Raw genomic sequence first — 14,881 nt, 5'->3', positions numbered from 1 at the left:
GTTTCATCTCCTCTTACCCCATCTTCCAAAGACAATGGTCCAGTCCAGCCTAGAGTGTCCCAGACTGCTCTGTCAGTGACAGTGGGAGGCTTATCTTTTGTCTCTTGGTCAGCTAGGATGTATGACAAATAGTGACCCCTCAATGAAGGAAACTTTAGGTTTTGTCTGTGATTACACCCCCTGGCAATGTTACAGGCGTTGGGGGAATCCCCGGTGATCCCACAGTCGCCCATAGACACTGGCCAGTCTACACAAACCTCCATTCAGCACAGCCTTGACCCCTGTTGTGTCACGCAGGTCTTCTCTGTGAGACAATGATTATTCAGGGAAATTTAAGGAATGTATTCCAAAGCAGTCAATGGAAGTATGGAATTAAAATTTGTCAAATCTTTATAGATGGAGTATGTCACCTGTTTAATATACTTTTACATTGTGACAAAATTGAACAAATTTTAAGTCCACCATATATACATGCAGCATTTTAAAGACGTGTCTCTGCACTGCACAGGAATCTCGGTTCACTTACAAAAACTTCAGCTTATAACCCATCTGAAGTGTGTGTTTAGTTTTTATTTTTTTACTGCTTGTTCTTTAAGGTTAAGGTACTAACTCATTGACATAAAGTATTCATCACAAAGGTATTATGCCAAATAAGCTCTAGTAATCAACAGCAATTAAGAAAAGAAAACAAAGACATCTTCTGAGGATGCCAGATGGAAATCAAACACACACACTCACACTTAGGGCCAATTTTACCAGAAACCAATTAACCCACCAATGATCTTGGACTGATGTCTGAAAACCAGAGCCCGTGAAGGAAACCAAAGCAAACAGTGCAATATAAAAGTTCTTCAGGTATTAGTAGAACAGACCTAGCTTATCAATATAATACTTATGTCTGAACTTCATAGAATGGTGACACTTCAATCTTTCATATTCAATGTTTTGCACAAAATCAACAGCTACGAACAGACTGTCATATACCTTTATCCACTGGTTTTCAGAGCAGAGACATCCATGTGGGCAAGAGTTCTTTCCCTGTGGTCCGCCGCACTTCAGCTAGCCACGTTCTGGCAGGGTTGTGTGTACTCCTCTGAACGTGGCCTGTATTGAATATCAGGCATTTTGTACAAATTAATAATGTGAGCATATTAATATGATTTGTGTTGAAGCCAAACATAGAAAATCGCTGTAAGAACTTGAATTTAATCTCCAGTGTCACTCCTGAAATGCTGACCATCACCCATCTTCTGATTTGTAGATGCACGTGTTAATGGATATTTCTTGTCTTCTTTTTTTCACCCATATGCTCTTCTCTGCATCATTAAGTACTTCTGGGTCATCTCTTGTACCTTGTGGCATCTTGGCTGGTGGTGAATGGCAGGTTGCTGCTATAAAAATAACATGCCTACCAATATGATTATGTTGAAGACAAAACCAAAACAATACAACTGTTTTGCACTGTACAATTTACACTATCACAAGCTTGTCATATTTACAGTCATCAAATGATTTGGGCTGCTGTTCCTGTGAACAATGTCGTTTAAGAAACAGATTAAATTTCAAATCTTTAGATTTTAAATATAAACCACTGACAATATGGTAGAGCCATGTTGTCTTTAACCTATTCAGAAACTACCACTTAAATTGTAAGAAATTGTTCTCTAGACACATCTTGTGGGCTCTGTTCTCGATGAATTGGAAAGGTGTCATTCATGACTTCCAGTACTCTGTCGATCTCTCTCTATTACCAAGAGACTACCCATCTAACGCTGCAGGAAACTCCAGTGCCTGGTCTGGGAATGCTGTGCTATTCAGATTCTGTCAATAAATTTCAAGAATGGTTCACTTCTCAAAACCGTTTTTGTTTACACGATGTGGCATTTCTCTGCAGTAACAATTGAGTGGGGTAGTTATCTGCCTTCTATGCTCTTCTGAAAATTATGTATCTTTTTGGCAGTCCCATATCCCTTCCTTATATCCTTGCTGGTGAGAATGAGAAATGCAATTTTTAAGACAATAACAGAAACATAATTCTAACATTAATTTTAAGCTACAAGAAAATATATATCTTCAAAATATGCACTTTAGTACACATACTGAGTTTCTGTTTTGGAAATGGTCAGTGATCCAACCACCCCAGAGCTTGTCCTTTGCCTTGAAATGATTTTCTGGAAATGCTGTAATCAAAGAGGAGCTCTTCTTCCTCAACAATGTCATTTTTTGTCACAGACAGGATTATGACAGGCTGTTTGTTTATATAAATGACCCTCTTACAGCCTTGATGTATTTTTTTTCTTTGATTGATTTATCCACCTTCTGATCGTCTCCATATCCGTGAGGTAGGCACAGTGTTCTTCACGTGCATCAATGCACGGTTTTTGTGCAGGTCCATCAAAAAAAGAAAAGATGTATCTTCTCTCCCTGTGCCATCTGTGCTGTTAGGGCTTCAGCGGCTGTCTCTGTGATGATCTCGCCATGATAATCACACACTACCTCTCCTTTCTGAAAACCTGGAAGTCACAACCTTCGTCCCCTTCACAGGATTGTCACTGATGCTCAGGCCTTCCCAGATTTGATGCTTTTCTATCTTTTTAATTTGCTTGTCATTTGGTGGCAGTCCTGTCTTGGGCTTCCAGTTCTCAAACACTTCAGATACTGTTGATGCATTGGCTGAGTGGTCCATCTTTTGAATATAGTAGGTTACCTGACAGCCATCTAGTGTAAAGGTCTAGAAGGAAAACCACAACATAAATCCTCAGAATATATTCCAAACTTAGTGTTTGTTGGTGAAGATAATTGATTTGTAAACTTGCCGTTAATGGTCTGCAGTCTCACTTCCTCTGTTCTGATTTCCACCTGTCATGACTTCTAGTCAGTTTCAGATGCTCCTTTTTTTGGTAAGCTGCCCATATAATAACACGGGAAACACCTTTATCAGCTGCTGAAAGGCTGTAGCATCATCCATCTTCGGACATGTAAATCCTGCAGCTGCTGTTGTGGATCTTGGCCTTGATCCACTGTTGTAAAAAATTTAAATAAAATATCACAGGTCTCTGTAACACAGTCAAAAAATAACTGAAGAGGTGTACTGTGTTCAAACCTACTCCACAGCAGGTGTGCATTCTTGTCCAGAGTCTGATGATTGATTACTTGACCTGAAGTTAAAAAAAAGAAATGAATGATTGTTTTGTGAGAGACTTATTTTAAGATTGTGATGATGCTTACTAAACTCCTTGTCCTGCAAAGCCTTCAATTACTTTGATTGCTGAGCAGATGCTGGCTGAGTCAGTATTCTATAATGTTTCTTTGCGGTCACATTGGAATGGGCTAAGTAATCCGCCATAATGCTCTTCTGTGCATCGGTTACATTTTTTGCTGTCATCTCAATTGCCCTCCTGGCTGGTAATGAATGGCTGGAGGAATCTACAAAACAAACAAGCAAGCATATGTGAATGTTTCCAACCCACAGAAATATAAAGTAATATATTATTCTGCTTACTTCTCATGCAGTCTTCTCAAGTTGTTGGAAGGACTGTGAATTGGCTCTCCTGCAGATGAACTGAAAAACTTTTTGTCTCCCTTCACAGCTGCTGACCTGGGCATTACAGCTTAGTTTAGTGAAGTAAAGATGAAACAGCTGATAAAACACAAATAAAATGCAATTAAGGTACATTAGAGATTTTCTTAAATACTATACATGATGGGAGCTATGCAAGTGGAGGTCTTTTGTTCTGTATTAACATGGATTTTAATGGGCTTCTATGAAAATTGGCCGTGGTGTGAGTGTGCGAGTCCTGTGATGAACTGGTGTCACATTATCGGCGATACTGTGCTTTGCACCCACTGCTTGCCAGGATTATTCCAGTTCCACAACAACCCTGAATCAAGTGGAGGGGTTTATCAATGTAGCCATCCACTTGCATGTTCCTCTTCACTCAATGCAAAGGAAGCCAGCTGCTGTGATGAGGTTTTGTGCTGGTTAACAGCAAACTAGACCATCTTTTTGCCCACTTGTTGAAATAACACTTTCTTTGCATCTATTCCTCGACATGTAATAGCAAGAAAATAAAAAATTCATACACTAAACTGTATACATCCCATATACATATATGTTTGTGTGTGTAACTTATTTGTTGTATGAAAGTATTCTTACTGTCATGTTCTTTACCACCCCTGGGTGGTGCAGGTCCTTCAGCTGGAGAAAGGTCTGCAGGTAATACAGCACAAGATGATGGTCAGGCAGGGTGTTCTCTTCAGAGCTGTATGTCTTGCCCCGTATGTGCAACACATCTCTCTTTGCAACCCTCAACACCTTCCAGCAATCTCTGGTACTTGGTTATGGACTCTGCATCTGTCTATATCTGTGGGAGAAAGTGATGCTATCAACATCTTTTTTTTTGTATTCAAATTAAAAGAAGTACAGTTGAATAAAGTTAAAAAATGAAAAGTACCTCTTTCTGGTAATCTCTTGGCAACATTCTTACAGTTTTTCTTCTGAATATCCTTTAAGATACTATGGAAGTTGATGATGGGGTTAGCCAAGCTGGGATCATCTACTTTCACATTGATAGCCTTCAGGATGTAGCACGGAAAACGGTTTATGTTCTTGATATAATTAGCAATGGTTTGGTGAGACAGTCCAGTGGTCTTCATTTGGTTACAATAATTGTGTTTTGGTTATGTCCTTTACAAAGTATAAGGAAGATTCAGATTGATCCATAAAGAAACAGGAATCTGGAAACATTTTCTACCTGAAAAATGTAAAGTCACAATGTTTATGGCTGATATTTCACATGGGTGAATTTTAAGCTAAGGAGTAAAAACATGTGCTATGGAAATACCACTACTCAATTTTAAATGCCTGTTTAAGCCCAGGCAGGAGAGGAGCATCCAGGGAGTGCTTTCTGTCCAGTCCAGACTGGGCTACCGTCTTCCTGAGAGCCTGATGATGGCTTTTAACTACTGGGGGCCAGTAGGACTACAAGATTCACATTTAAAAATTTTATACCTATAAGATAAACTAGAATACAAGTATAAAATAGTAGATACATTTGTAAAAATAGAAAGTTCTCCAGAACTCATGTCTTCCCCTTCCTCCTCTGCTTCAGTCTCTGGCATCTCTTCCTCCTGCACAGCAGCCTCTTGCTCAGGGCATCTGGAACACAGGTATATAATTTTAACATACCTTTACATAATGGTAAATTTGAAAAGAAACAGAAGAACCCTTTAAATTATAAATATCTCACCTTGATGATGTGTCTGCAGGATTCCACATAAAACAGCCCATGGACTCCGCCAGTCTCACATCTTCACCAGATATGAGCTCTATGCTCTTGCAATCCCCAACCTGCCCATTCCTCAGGTGATTCAACAAGTCCTTCTTGGCCTGGAGTGAGACCTCGCTGATCTCCTCTGCTGAGGATCATTTCATACACACCATCTTTAGGAGAATTTCTCTCCAATAGCTTCACTGTATTGTTTATTGTATTTTTTTTATCAGAATTATACCTTGCTCTAAAATAATGACTTTATAAAACAACTTAACTCTTACTTGGTCTTGGTTGCAGTCTTTCCAGAAGCCATTGTAGACTTTAAGAACTACTGTGATAATTGGTCTGCCTGAGTGTCCTTCCCTAACCCAGTATTGATGGCTTGTGTAGGGTCCAAAGGTGTCCTTCTGTAATTTCCTCCCATGATGTTTCTTTGATCAGTTGGAAGCAAGCGTGAAAGCTTTCTCCCAGCGGGGAAGCTCAAGATCCTCTAGTTGTCATTACAGATTTTCCTCGTAGTGCTCTTCGAGGATCTGCAGTGTGGTGTGAAGCCAATTTTTGGCATTGCTTACCAGCTTCAAATATGTGAGTTTGGCTGGCTTGGCAGGTTTTATGAGGTGCTTGAGTTCCTCCGTCTTCCATCATAGACTGACAGGTGCTCTGTTCTCCTGTCCAAAAAAACGCTGTTTTGTAAATGGTAGACTGTTTGGATGATTTTGTAGATGATCCTGGTTCCTTGTTGAAAGGTATCCTGTCTGTTTGACATGTTTGGTGTGTGGCCAACAGAATGGAGGGTGACCATACAGTAGCATGCATTATCAACTCTAGCATAGAAGAACAAAAGCTGGGAGAGGGGAGGAGGCAGGAGCGGTAGAGAGACAGAGAGGCCAGTTGGAGTCCAAGAGCTCTGTTTAGGATTGATACTGTTAATGGCATCAGTGACTGGGTTATTGTCCTCTACCAGAGAGGAGTAGCCGTCAGCAAAATGAGCTTTGAGCTGAATCCCGTGGTAAAAACGGTTGAGGTCAACTTGGGTTTGTGGGGTGTCCAGCTTCTTGGGGACTGGAACAAAACTGAGGCCCTTGCTAAGAAAAGATCGCTCATCCTGTGAAAGGAAAAGGTCAGGGGGTATAGTAATGACAAGGTTGGGATTAGTTAAGATGGTAGGGGTGTTATTGGGCTTTTTCTGTAGAAGATGATTGAGTTTTTTTATCCTTCTCTGAAGTAAGGAACTGGTCAAGTTTACTATCTATGTGTCGAGCTTAATGTCTCTGTGTACACCTAAGTACTTATATGTATCAACCTGAGTGATAAATTTGTTGTGGATAACTACCTGTGAGTGATCACCAACTGCTCTGGGATAAAAAAAAACAACAATTTCTTGTGGTGTTTTTGTTGCATTTAGAATGAGAATGTCTGAATCTTGGTATTTTTTTTTAGGAATCTGTACAATGAGTCTCATTTACACAACGAGTGTTTAAAATAGCTCATATCGATCTATAAAGTAAAACTTCATATCCAAAATCCCAAGACTTTTTTTAAACAAGTTGACAATTTTTTTTTTCCATTCAACATTGGATACCATCCCGGATTAGTCAGTGAAAAGTCTTTTTTTCGGCACTTTCCTGTTGTGCTGCTCTACTTGTATTGTGAGTTCCGCATCAATAACCTGGAAACAAAAATATCTGAACAAGCTCTGACCAAATGGAATTGACCTCCCTTTCCAGTTCAGATCTGGGTGCAAGATGCCATGTGTCCATATTGGAGATCTCGTGCTTGCTAACTTTGGGGAAAGCAGTACATGACCTGTGTTTTCTGACTAAATCACGGAAACAATTGACCAAGTTTTGAAATGATCTAAACTGTTTAACTCTAGTGTTGTATATGATTTGTATTTTTAGAAAAGATCTGCGACTCCATCCGTTCTGTAAGTCAACGCTTATCAAAAGAACAGTTCCCTCCTTGTTGGGCATATTGAAACCAGCAGTTACCTGCATTTCAGAGGAGAGTAATCCTGTAGAAAGAGATAAGGAATATTGCACATATACAATGCTCTGCAGTGTAGGGTGGCTGTTCACTTATTAGTGGTGCCTAGAATGCAAAAACATAAGAGGTTCCAAAAAAGTAAATGGGCAAAAGGTCTCCTATGTCACTTGGTAGTTGATTTACTAATCCAAGGATCTCATCCTGCTGTTTCTTGAAAGAAACCAGGGTATCGGCTTCAACAACATGGCTGGTTAGCTTGTTTCTTTGGATAAAGAGCTGCTCCTTGGTATGATTTGAACCTGGTTCAGTCAGTAGTTGAAACCAAGTGTACAGTATTGTGAAGAGGAATGCAGGAAAATGCTGTATTAATTTTTTTGAGGTGGTTAGGTTTTAAATGAAGCACATTCCTATGCAAATCCTCCAGCTGAGAAGCCTACATAAAGGACCCGAATTGTTTAACCATTTAATGTTCAACTGAAAACCATCTGTAGAATTTTTCAAATCTCACATAAAAATGGTATTGGAATTAGGTTTTTAAACCCATATCTGTAACATGCAATACTCTGGTGCTCGCTCTCGGTGCTTTTTGGAGTTTTCGCAGCTATTTGTTTTGAAAATCCAGACATTTCTGGTTGTGAAATCACTCTTTAATATTATCCCTAACATCTTATCCTACATTTGTTTCAGTAGTATTGGACATAAAATATACGTACATGATGCGTCATATTCTAGCTTAACGATGGTTGTGCAAGCATGTAATAAGGAATAAAAACTGATTATCAATAACTTTTAGGGGTTTCATTTTTAATTTATTACAGTAGTAGAATATACCAAAAACAAAACAGAGCCTGAAGATGAACTTCCAAACGTGTTATATTGAAACACTTCCATATAAATATCAGTTTTTGTAATTTTCAAATCTACAGTAGCACTACATTTCCTGCTTACAAAACATACCATGGTGATAGTATACATGCCTAAACTACTCAGCACTTCAGATGTTCTAGGAAGATTCAAGTACTTGTAGCGTATGTTTCTTTAACGGGAGAGTCAATTAGTTGTAATAAGCAGAACAAAAACTGTGTGAAGTCATACACATAGAATGATGGGATACACGTCTATATTTGTCCAGTCCACTGACGTACCACTCCACACATTAAGCACATCTGTAAAGTAACTTGAATAACCATGAGAATGATTTAATGTCATCACTGTTCCTGTAGCGTGTGAAGATTTTCTGGCTTGAAAAGTGGACAGAGCCCGTTACATGTGTGAATATTAGATTTGGCACTCTAGTGCTTTTTGGACCACATGCTCTCATGTGAGAACATAACCTATTCATTTCTTTATTTTAACTTATTTAAACTTTTTGAGGGTAATCATCACTGACATTTTCCCCTGCCTTTGTTTCAATATTAAGGAACAGTAAACTGAAATTGAACGGATCATAATTGTAGCTTAACAATGGTTGTGCAAGTATGGGGGAAAAATAAACTGCATATCAAACGTTTAGGGGTTTCCTTTTCATTTTTTGCAACTAAAAGACTAGTCATCTTCATTTTTCTTCTGATGAGATGTACAAATCATTTTAGAACTGTCAGACTGAATCTAGAAAATAAGAAGTAAAGCTATTTCATTTCAATGAGATGTTTTGTAGGAAGATTCAAGTACTTATAGCATGTTTCTTTAACTGGAGAGTAAAATACTTTAAAAAAAAAAACAAAAACAATATGTGAAGTCCTACCATAGAGAGATGGGATACACTTCTACAGCTTGTCTGATAACTTGACATTTATCCACACATCAAGTACATCTGAAGCAGAAATTAAATCATTTTGTCTTTTTTATTAAATGTCATTTGCATTTTTGTAGCATAAGTGAAGACATTCTGACTTTGAATGTCCCATTAAGTACGTGCATACTAGATTTGGCACTTCAGTGCTTTTTGGAGCACACATTATCATATGAGAACATAACTTATCCATTACTTTAACCCCTTTATGTCCTTTTATGCTCTATCATAACTTTATTAAAATGCATACAGTACAGCAATGCAAAACCAAAATGTTTTCCAATGGACAGTGAGTTTCTCATTGAAGGGTGGGTCTTGGTTAACTCACACACATTGGAAGAAAGTGTGTACTCTAACCCTAGTGGACTGGGATGTAGTACTTGAATACATCACTTTATTAAATGATACAAGCCAACTGAGTTATGTGCGAAAGAGAACTGTTCCTTTACATTCCAACTTTTAATACAATATATACAGTAAATACTACTGGACTACAACAATACAAAACACACATTTTAAACAAACAAGTAATAGGTTTATTCCACGCTGAAAAGAGAAGAAAGAAAATGCAATGTGTTGGCTGTGGAGCCTTCTTCAGGTGTGAGAAAGATAGGGCAGTAAGCAAAGGTAATGTAGCAGGAAAACTAAGGCTGGGAGGGAGGAGGAGTGAGAGACGGGAGCAGGGGACAGAAAGAGATGCCAATCAAGAGGTGTGAAGTCAGAATAGGTGTAGAGAGGTGTGAAGTGAAACTTCCAATGAATGGAGAAAATTTAGAAGAAGAGTAGTCTGTCGTAAAGAGAAGGGGGAAGGTGTGATCCTAGCTGCAGGATAATTCTGGTTTCGGTAGTCTTTCTGATGTATGAGTTTGGAAAACCATCTTTGAGAACACAGACGGAGAGATTACAGTGGTTGTGGCCGTCAGAGGTGAAATGAGAAACAATGGGCTTGGAGAGATCTTTAATCTTCACAGCCCTGACACATTCTCTGAAGCGGTCTCCGAGTCTCCTTCCTCTTTCTCCAATGTAGATGGGTGGGCATTTACTGCAAGAGATACAGTAAATAAGGTTGCTGGATGTACAAGATGCCATCTGGGTGATTTGGAATTGTCCTGAGGGGCCTTGAATGAGTGTGGTTTTAGATATGTACTTGCAGGTAATACAGCAAGCTCTGTTGCAAGGGAAAGTGCCTGGTGTGGATAGGTGCTGAGGGCGGTCAAGGTAGCAGTGAACAAGAAGGTTACGCAGATTAGGTGGTCGGCAATATGAGATGATGGGGCAGTCAGAAAAGAGGGCCCCAACGGAGGGATTAAGATCTCTTAAAGGGACTCGCTCATGTGTTTTAACAGAGATTGGCAATTTGATACAAAAAGTATTTAACCATCCATAAAAAAACGTATACGTTTTAACAGTCATGCAACTCTGACAAATTTATATCCACTTAAACAAAACAAATAATCTTAAATCTGTTATTTCTAGATGGCTCACCAGTAACCTTTCCCTTTAAGACCATTTGTGGGAGCATTGTGGGATACTTCAAATGGAAAAGGTGACTGGTGGTCATCTTGACGAGCATAAAACAACACTGCACTGATGAAACACTGCAGTGATTTTAGGGAAATAAAAAAGGTTAGTATCATTCATACACACTCAAACATACCAGAAGGGTAAAGGCAAATATTGGGGTATTTCATATTCATCAAAAGAAAAAAAGAGCCACTCTGTCACACTCTGCATTACCCAATGACCCTTTTTACAACTTTGTACACTTCTTAGGAAACCTGTCTGTACTGTGCGAGCCAAAAAATTAAATTGCTTTCCTGGTATTCATGGTAGAGGTTCATTCTATGCTGAAAAGAAATACCACAATTCAGTTGTGGAGTCTTCAGGTGTGAGGGAGAGAGAGGAAGGCATCGGAAAACAAAAGGCAGAGCAGGTAAGAACAGACAGGAAGCAGGGAGCAAATGGGCATAGAGCAGGTGAGAATGAATAATCAAGTCCTGGAGCACATTCGGCAAAAGGATTAGAAAGAGAGAAAGGAGGTGGTGTGATCCAAGTTTAAGGATAAGTATGGTTTTGGATGTCTTTCTGCAATAGCAGATGGGGAGATAAGGAAGATCGCAGCCTTTAGAGGTGAATAAGGGAACTATCAGTGTGGAGAAATTGCAGCTCTGACGTGTTCCCTGAAATGGTCTGTGAGTCGTCGTTTTCACCAGTGTCAATAGCTGGGCATTTTCTGCAAGAGATCCAGCAACTAAGATCGCTGGAAATGCATGATGTCATCTGGGTGACAGAATTGTCCAGAGGGGGCGTTTGAATGAGTGTGGTATTGGATATGTATTCACAGGTGATGCTGTGAAGTCCGTTGCAGGGGAAAGTGCGTGGTGTGGATGATTGTGAGGTCAAGAGAGCTGTGAACGAGGTTGCGCGGATTAGTTGGTCGGCGATAGGAGATGATGGAACGGTCTGGAGAGAGGATAGCTGTAGCAGGGTCATCTGTTAAGATGGGGGGAAGTTGTCATTAATGATCCTGGAGCTTCATTATTGTCCACTGCTGTGGAACTTTCTTTGGCTTCTGCCACAGAAGTACAAAACACACAAGCAAAACGGAGTAGATCTGTTCCTTTACAAATCTCTAAACAGCTTCCCACAATCTTGTTCTGACAAAGAAACACAGGGTTTAGTACAGAGCTTGAAGAGCATCATTATCTCCAACATTTAATCTAGAATCTACAGCCGGTGTCTCAAACTCAAATGAATTGGGGGGCCGCATTCATACACATACAAAATACATCAAATATTTGAAGAAATTAATTGAAATTTTTATTTCATATGTTGGTTAACTTTAACTCAATGTACTCGACGTGGGAGGTTATTTCTGAAGTTTGTCCTTCTGGCTCCTTTGTTGCTTCTGCATTTTGCAGAGACCAGAACGTCAACATGAGGCCTGATATCACAATTTTGCTCATGCACGTTCATCAGTGAGTCTTCAGCATAAAACTGATTTTGTTGATCTTCATTGATGAGAGAAACTGTTCACTGACGTACATCCTGCCAAACATTGTTATGATTCTACCAGATGTGGAGACTAACCTGGCAAATCTTTGTGTCTATGTTCTTAATTAACAGCACTCCATCAGGCAGCAGTTGGGGAAGAGAGACTTAACACACTCATAGGGGATGTGAATAGGACACGTACGCGGGTTTAGGGTGGTAACAAGACAAGGGACAAAACAGGAGTAAACAATTAATTTAACAATACTGTTTACCTTAGGTTTTATAATCACTATTTACATAGGCAGCGTGACCTAGTGGTCACTCTACGGACCCTCAGACCATCTCCCAGCTATAGTTCCCAGCCTGCACTGTGGCACATACATTAGCTGGGTGCACCTCTGCTTCGCTATAATAAACTCCATGGCGATTATTTAACAGAAAATGAATCTCTAGAACAATGCATCAAATGACTGAATTTCATGGGTAACTTTTTGTGAGTCCAAGTGAGTCATTGCAGGCCACAGATAATTGCTTCGGGCTGCTTGTTTGAGACCCCCCTGCTCTAGAGGCACTGGCTAAGAGGACTGGAAATTACAGTACATTAACATAGCACTGAGAGAGAGAAAGGGGTTAATACAAACACACTGACTACATAATCAACATTATTAATTCAGTTCAATTTATTTTTATAGAGCGCCTTCCACAACAAGGTTGCTCCAAGGTGCTTAAAGAAAGATAGATACGTTATTGATCCCATGAGGGAAATTGCAGTGCAACAGCAGCTTAACACAGACAACACAGCCACAGTGTAACGAATGATACAATAATAATAATACAATACATACAATACAATCAGTACAGTGAGAAGTGCACTAAGAAGAGTTACTCACAGTCAGGAACACACAGAGAACGAACCAGAAAAGAACAGTACACAAAAAAGTCGTATTGCTCAATTTGAATATAAATATAAATATACTGCACAGGTCCCTGGCATATATTGCACAAAAATGGTTGTAAACGGGAAAAGAAAAAGAACAGATGTTTCAGTTTACTGTTCAGTCCAGAAACAGGTCACTGTCAATGTTGCCTCTGCCCAGACGCAAGGTGGATGTGTTGTACAGTCTTATGGCAGAAGGCAAGAATGACCTCCTGTAGCGCTCCCTGTCGCACTGTGGATAAATCATTCCATTGCTGAACATGCTCTTCATTTCTACAAGCCTGTCATAGTTGGGATAGGAGACGTTGTCCATGATGGCCTCTAGTTTGGACACTATTCTCCTCTCAGCCACTACCTCCACTGGGTCCAGGACAGACCCAATGACAGAGCTTGCTCTCCTGATGAGCTTATTCAGCCCGTTAGAATACACGGCTCTAATCCCAGGGCCCCAGCATACCACTGTGTAGAAAATGGCGCTCGCCACCACCGACTGATAGAACAAATGTAGCATCTTACTTCATACATTGAAGGACCTGAGCCTCCTCAAGAAGTAAAGTCGGCTCTGACCCTTCTTGTAAATGGCCTCAATGTTCTTAGACCATTCCAGAAGCAAGTGACCATACATGTGAATACAGATCAGAAAAGACCAGAAGAAAATGGAGGAGAGGAACCAAAAACTCCTTAGTAAGGAGGACAAAAAATATTTCTCGAGGTTCGAGATCAACTGGCTGCCCAACCCCTCTGGGCATGCTAACATTATACACTTCTAAAAAGTACTACATGTGGAGTATTAAGCCTTCCATTATGTCCTTCTGTGTGCCAGTACTGAAACCTAAGGAAGTGCTCTTAGTAATCAGGCGGCCAACTTGGTTAGAATAATTGATCCTCTCCAGTTTGGGTGGAGACTGTTTAAAAAAAGCCAGGCTGTTCCCTTATTGATGAAGGTTATTCTATTTGATGCATACCAAGTCTCTAACCAGTGGTTTAGTAAGAATATAGCCTACTATAGGTTACTGTAAAGGATTTGTAAGGGACCAGACACAATAAAATGCAATAAAATGAAGTTAATCTTTAACATCTCGGATTGTTGATACTTTATTCCTTAGTTCTAGCATGAACAACCAAGGTGGAGACTTAATTGCTGGAAAATGTCTAGTTTCGCCTCAATGTCAGCATTTTACGGAAACCTCAGATTTGTGACGGTTAGGAATTCTAACGTTCCTGATTATCGAGCTGCCAATTCAGAGCACCTTATCCGCATCGCTGTACACGCTGCCTAAAGCAGAGAACCTGTTGCTGAGTTGGATGGGCAACTGGTGTGCAGGAGGTCTAGTCTTTGAGCTCTTAGACCCCCATCTGACCTTGACCCAGGGCTCGCGTGTGGTCGCTGCTGGTGCCAGTGTCAAGCTGGAGACAGCTGGGCCGGGAGGGACTGCAGCCAATTCTGAATTGACTGAGTGCTCCGACTGAGCTGAATCTATCCTTCCCTCAATATGTTTAATATCTCATAGTGTGCTAATGCGCCCCTCCAAAATGCAGAATCTGTCCTCCAACTCCACTATAACTGAACAGTTCTGGCATTTAAAATTTGTCTACATTGTAGGTGGAACTTTCTACGCTGTACATGCAGCAGGACTGGTGAAACACAAGGGGTGCTCCCAGTGGAAGACATAATCGCGACTTGCCTTTGTTAGATGTGCTGTTGGAGATAGTCCTTGCCCAGGGGCCGGATGGTCAGTCTGTTTTTGGAGTTTTTCTTGCGGGGAGAAGCCAAGTGCCTAAGCTGCCAGTTGCTGAAAACCATGCCTTCTCTCTACAGTGGATATAGTTGTTTGACGACGCAGAGTAAAACTTTACATAATGAGTTGCATAATGGGTCCTTCTGTTTAAATGGAATAT

General features: G+C 40.1%; 1 protein-coding gene across 1 annotated transcript in view; it reads left to right on the top strand.

Moving 5' to 3' along the window:
* The window catches only part of LOC148824702 (antigen WC1.1-like), a 48,399-nt gene extending 33,947 nt beyond the window's left edge, over positions 1-14,452 (top strand). The window contains exon 13 of the mRNA XM_088926165.1: positions 14,190-14,452. Coding sequence (XP_088782291.1) covers positions 14,190-14,452 — 263 coding nt within the window. The remainder of the gene's footprint in view (positions 1-14,189) is intronic.
* The last annotated feature ends 429 nt before the right edge of the window (positions 14,453-14,881 follow it).

Source organism: Atractosteus spatula, chromosome 10, assembly GCF_055471065.1.
Source record: "Atractosteus spatula isolate fAtrSpa1 chromosome 10, fAtrSpa1.hap1, whole genome shotgun sequence".
Taxonomy (NCBI): Eukaryota; Metazoa; Chordata; class Actinopteri; order Semionotiformes; family Lepisosteidae; genus Atractosteus; species Atractosteus spatula.
Note: the sequence above shows the minus strand (reverse complement) of the source record. Positions and strands in the feature narration are given on the sequence as shown.